This window comes from Capsicum annuum, unplaced genomic scaffold (assembly GCF_002878395.1).
Source record: "Capsicum annuum cultivar UCD-10X-F1 unplaced genomic scaffold, UCD10Xv1.1 ctg82584, whole genome shotgun sequence".
Taxonomy (NCBI): Eukaryota; Viridiplantae; Streptophyta; class Magnoliopsida; order Solanales; family Solanaceae; genus Capsicum; species Capsicum annuum.
The window spans coordinates 19,056-25,351 of NW_025893391.1; the positions used below are offsets into that span (position 1 = coordinate 19,056).

Here is a 6,296-nt window from a genome sequence, read left to right on the forward strand (position 1 = left end):
ATTCAAAAAACACACACAAGCACATAAGACAATTATATTACACAAAACATTATAATAATGTGTATCCTAACTGGGGTGACCCTTTTTGAGCCTAGGGTTCAGGCCTAATGATTTTAAAGAAAATATATGCCTCCTTAAAGTCAATCCATTATCCCCTAACTTATATAGACACGAAAAGGGGCATAAATGCCTACAAAAGATAACAAAAGAGGGATACAATTTTTAGGTAAAAAGGGAAATAATATGAAAGAAAATAACTTCCCGCGCAGGGGAAATAGAAAAACTAGCTACCGGAGGATCCTTCGTCTGCCTTTGCCTTCTTTACTTTGTTCACCTCCTGTGCTATTTGATACCTATTGATGATCAGATGAATCCCACATAACTATGCCTTGCTATCATAAGTCATTTTTCCTATACTATCGAGTTGAGAGGCCATGCTATCATCCAAATCGATTAAACACTGCCTAGCATCATCAGCCTCTTGCCTAGCTCTTTTCAATTCTTCCCTTAACATACGTATTGTTAAAGAATCTTCTACATGTATCTGTCGGTGCGAGATTTCACTTTTTTGAAACTCATCCTGAAGCCTGTGGAGTCAGATCTGATGTTCGGATTCTACATCCACGACCCGAGTGGGCACGTTCGGCCCCGGAATCAATGCTCCGGTGAGGCTCTTTTTTAACCACTCCTTGTAAGTGTCACTGATTTCAGGTTCATACCCTATAAAAAAAGAGACTTCCATCCACTTTCTTCTTCTCCATCCATTTATTATGTAGTCTCTGATCAGGGGCTCGCTTTCATCATATTTGGTAAAGAATCTGACCATAGAATCGATTTGAGGCGTCTCCTGCTTGATCTCGAATTGCCTAAGAACTCTGCCAGGATTGTAGGGACGTGTTCCCCTGAGATTCGAAAGCACTAGAAGAGGCCACTTGCCCCCTCGAATGGTGTATTTCCCTGAACGAAGAGAGTTAATGGACCATTGCACATCGTCATCTCTTAATTCCCCGAAAGTCTTAAACCAAAATTCGTGAGATGCTTCCCTTTTGAACTTGTGTAGAAACAACCACATGTCATGCTAAGCCAGCATATCCACCCTTGTTTTATGATCAGGTTGTACCGTTCTCAAATCCTTTACCAAATGATTCATCATCCACCATTGTAATATGAGGTTTCAACCTTGAAAGAAACGATTTTCAACTTGACACCTTCCCAAGGCTCGATATATGTTGGCGACAATCATGGGAGCTAAATTGTTGAATACCTTGTTAGAATCGTAATCTACTCCAAAGAAAAGTGCATGAGCCACCGTAACAACCCTTGGATGTATTGTGCCATTTTCCCCCTGTGGGAACACCATGGTTCTGAGTAGACCTACCGCAAACACAAAGTCTCTCATCTCCTTCCATTTTGCTTCGGACTCAAATTTATGTCCAAATTTGTGGAAGGCATTGAATCTTCCAAACCAATTATACAACTCCCAAAAAGTGATATTTGCTCCATCACGTTCCCCTAGCCAGGTGTCTTCGTCATTTAAAAAAGCCTCTTTGATTGTTTGATGGTCCCACACGGCAGGAACTAAAATGCTCTTATCAGGTTTTTCCTTTCTCTTGAAACATATTTCAATACTCTTATAGCAAATTAACACTTCTTTGATGGTAGGAGTCAATTCCACATCCCCGAAGCGAAACACCATATTTTGATCATCCCAAAAAGTGGCAAGCACGTGGATCATTTCGGGCAAAGCATCCATTTCGATCAATGAAGGCAGGTATCCGATGTGTGTTTTAACAATTTTTCTCTCTTCTGCGCTCATATAGTCCCACCATAGTTTCAGGTAATCGTCGATTTTAGTAACCATCTTAAACTTCTCATGGGAATGCAATTGAGCCATACCTACATGAAAGCAAACAAAGATAAGCCTTCCCCCATCCCCCAAAGGGTAATGGATTGAATTAGACAAGCATATATTTCTTCAACACATAAATATGATTCATCTGTAATTGACTCAGGGTTAATAGACGCAGGGCAGGTTTTCTAATAGGCCCAATACCCCGCTTGGGTATTGGGTCATCCTAGGCTCATGCCTGAAATAGGATTTTGGTTTTGCTCTATCCTAGGTATCTAGAGAGTGGGTTTGAACACTGGTTCTCAAGTGGAAAACTTGAGTTTGAAAATACAAATAGGTATCAGATGACTCACATGCTAATAAACTGTTTGTATTTCCAACAAATTTTTGGAATTGATCAATAGGGGCCGGGATACCCACGAAACCCCAAAACAGTTTATATAATGCATCAATATGCCATGATTGCGATAGTTAAACTTTACAGAATCGAAACATATAAACACATAAACAATTAATCAAAAGACGAAATCAAACATTTGGTTAGAACCTAGTTCAAAAAATCCCCAGCAGAGCCGTCATTCTGTTTTGAAAAGGAATTAGGAAACCTTTAAAGAGTTACTTAAAATGATTCAAAGCAGGAAAATTGGTTTAAGTTTTGAAGATTCTGAGTAAGTAGTTCTTATTAACGTTTTAGGAAGGTGTTAGGCAGCTAAAACGTCCGCTCACTTGCGGTTATCCGATTTGTTTGAAAACATCTTTGATTAATTTCTAGAGATTAATTTGCCGAAAAAATGATTGATTTTAGAAATATTTTAAAAGTTTGAAAAAATTAGTTTTTAGAGAATTCATTAGGGGATTTAACTAGGTTCGCAAAAGGCATGCAAAACAAATAATCAAAAAGAAAAGGGAAAGGGGAGAAGTAGCGATTTAGGATTTGAAGTCCAAACCGCTAAACCTGTACTAATCTAGTTGGGTTTTCAACCCATTTCTCCTTTCACCTGTCCTATTCCCATGTTTTCGAGCCCTTTGGCTCGAGTTTTTTGCTTTACCTATATTAAATACAACTTTGGCTTCGAGGCCCAAAAATTAATATATGAATAAGTAATTAAATAAAGGGAATAAAAACAAGACTAATAAAAGGAGATAAGCCTCTTCTTTCTTCCTTTAAACTTCTCGAATTTGGATGCCACGGGATCACTTTTGAACTTAGACCTTCGGGCTTGATCCAAAGAGATGGGCCTCACTGTTCCCTCATGAAATGCAAGAGGCAAGAGTCCATTTGGACTCCAACAATTTTCATGCAAAATAAGGAAACATAAAGGACCTTAACATATCATTAACGAAGGAAAAGAGAAAATAAATTTAGCACACGGCCAACCAAGGGGAAAGAAATGAATTAAAATTAGTTAATGCACCATTTCCGTCAAGGAAAGGACAAATTAGACAAAACCTATTGCGGTTTTAACCGAACATGATATGAATCTTTAAATAATCATAAGCTGATATGAAAAATAGTAAGATGTATTCACACTAATTCAAGTTTACAAACTCAACCAAAATAGCAAATCTAAAGCAATTAATACATATCACTGACTTGATTGAGTGTAACAGATTTTTCGCCATTAGAGTCAAATCTCCTTTTCGATATTTCGTTATTTGTAAGACTAAGCGGGGTGCAAATTTTCAAAATATTGATACCAAATTATCACAGAGAGAGAAAACTATATCCTAGAAACTACACATCACATAAAATTTCTCCTTAGAAACCAAAAGAAAACTCATGGTGATTCAACTACATGAAAACTATCCACTTGGGGTATGTGAGGAACCAATCACTATTAGACTAGCATTTTCAGGTACATGAAGGTTATCCAACAGTATGATGTCAAGAGCATTTAACATTATACCTAATTGACATTAAACACTGCAGACGTTCGAACTATACTCCTAACTAAATAGATTGGAGAAGTAAGACACTAGATATGAATAGGATGTCAACCCATCCGGAAAGTACAACGTTATGCTAAATGAAATTCCAAGTTACATCATACATAGCACACTTAGAATGTCCATTCTGACTTCCAACAACAATAAAACATATTGCCTTAACGATTTGAGCACACTAAATTTCAGCATATGCTAATTCCCAACAAACAACCATAATGGCAAAGAAAATCAACATTTATAAAAAAAAAAAAAAAGCTGGAAAACATCTGTGGAGGAAAAATTGAAAGATCAAAAATATGCTAGAGGAGTTCTAAGCCTATTACCGCCATCCGTCGTTGAGAATTAAGAAACACAAGATTAAATATGGAAATTTTTCTCTAATCTTATTAGGCTAGTCGCAATATCTAGGCGAACCATTTACAGTGAACAAAGCAACATGTGAAATGAAAATAATGGATAAATAACTAAGTAACGATATCGGGGGTTTAAGCAAGAGCTTGCAAACTGAAGGAAGAAAAACAAAGTTAAAATCGGGGATCAAACGATTACAACAACAATCAACATAGTGTAGCAAATCTCTATATATGCAAAAGGAAACTAGAAACGAAAGACAAAATCTTGCTAGTGTATGTGTTTGATTCATACCATGGACTCTCAGGTAAACTACCACATCAGTTTAAGACAGTATGTTCGACATGGTCATATTAAAATTACGACTTGAGCACTGCTCCAAGGAAATGGTACAACAACAGTCACAAAACAACGCCTAAGGCTATCACAGCCAACTACAGCAGACAGATCCAACCTTATTTAAGGTACACAGATAACTACATTATACAAAAAAAAAGGGATAAAGCAAAGAAAATAAAGCGGAAAGAGGGACGAGCGTGAGTTTACCTTTTTCGGGGTAGCGAATGGGACGACGAACTATCAGCAAACTTATCGCTACATGGAATCTCACGACGTCCACCACCAACAGAGCGTCCCTTTTGATTTTACCTCTTAGAGATTTTGCAAACCCCTGATTCAAACTAAATATCTTCAAATCTTAGCTTTTTCTAAAAATATTTTGAAACTCCCTTTGCCTGTAAAACTTCCAACTCGAAAGGGAAAGAAAAGAAGAGAAGAGAACAAAAAACTTCTCATTTCTTTCAGCTCCACAGCCCTCCTCCGAGCCTCGACCTCCCCATAAAAAGAAAAAGACCCCCCCAAAAAAAAGACCAAAGAAAGAAACCCAAAATTTCTCCAAAAGAAACCTAACCTCCTGAATTTTCCAACCCAAAATTCCTAGCCCCTGCCAGAAGAGAAAAGAAAGGAAGAAGCCCCCCTTCAATAGCGACCCTAGGGACCTTTTTTGTAGAAGTCCCATTAGGGTTTCCCTAGGGATTTCAAATAAGGGAAAACTCCAAATTTCACCCGAATTCGACTACCCCCAACGGTTATACCTCTCTTCGTCATTTTCCTTAAGAAATCCAAAATGGATTAGCCAATGCAAAACCATCCTTCCAAGAAACAATGAAATTTTTCCACGGGGGTACGAACTCATACCTCTTTAACCGAGATTCTAGGGATTTAAACATTTAATGAGACACCTAGGCATGTTTCTAGAAGGTTTCTTGGCGTCTTCCTCATACAGGTATGCATGGGACGCGCAGAGAAGGTTACAAATGGGTCGGGTATGGCCAAGGGTTAAACGATGGTATATTTCCAGGTCTATGCGGGTTGAAGATGGGTTAAGGGGTCGTTTAGAGTTGATTATCAGGTTTTGCAGATGGTTTTATCATGATTTGGATTTGTGTATTTGCTATGTTGTATACTGACTATTGAAGGCTGCTGGTACAAAAAGTTGATGTAGAAGATAAGAAAATGGTTCTGGTAGGTAGAACTTTGGGCCTGTTGTTGAATTGATCTAGCTAGGAAGAAAGAAAACGAGGGTCAGTTATGGGTCTGGTTGAGATGGGTAGGGTCAGATGATGTTGTGGTTGAGATGGGTAGGGTCAGATGATGTTGTTGGGTTGCACAGCTAGCCCAAATTTGGTTAGGGATTAGGAGATTGTTTGGGTAAAAATAAAAAGATGAATTAGATTTTGGGCTATTTGTTAAATAGCCTATGATAGTATTTAGCCAATTGTGTTTAAATTTTGACCTAATTGAGGATTAGTCGGCCAATTGTGTTGCAATTGTAGCCAAATCAACTTCAATTAAATCTAATTTAGTAAATTGACCGAATTGAATCAAGATTTGAAACAAACTTAACAACTAATTTAATCTCGAGCTTCTTTGATTCGATAAAATCAAGTAAGCATTTCTCCAAATAAACTATTTTTGAAGTAGATCATTTTCAACTCGAGATTTTAATTATCATATTTATTTTCAAAAATAATCTTTAATTAAAATCTGATATTCCATAGAATAAACATTTAAGCAATCAAATTATATAGTATCGCATAATTGACCATGATAATATGTAATTGCTACTTATAAGTGACAAAATCACGTA

At 37.2% G+C, this 6,296-nt stretch overlaps 1 protein-coding gene across 1 annotated transcript; it reads right to left on the reverse strand.

The window, feature by feature from the left end:
• Nucleotides 1–215: 215 nt before the first annotated feature.
• LOC124895494 lies at nt 216–6,070 on the reverse strand. Its single transcript, XM_047405939.1, has 2 exons — nt 4,694–6,070; nt 216–1,896 (listed from the first exon to the last, which is right to left on the reverse strand). The coding sequence occupies exon 2, from the start codon at nt 1,892–1,894 to the stop codon at nt 1,175–1,177; it is 720 nt and encodes a 239-aa protein (XP_047261895.1). The 5' UTR covers nt 1,895–1,896; nt 4,694–6,070; the 3' UTR covers nt 216–1,174.
• Nucleotides 6,071–6,296: the final 226 nt, after the last annotated feature.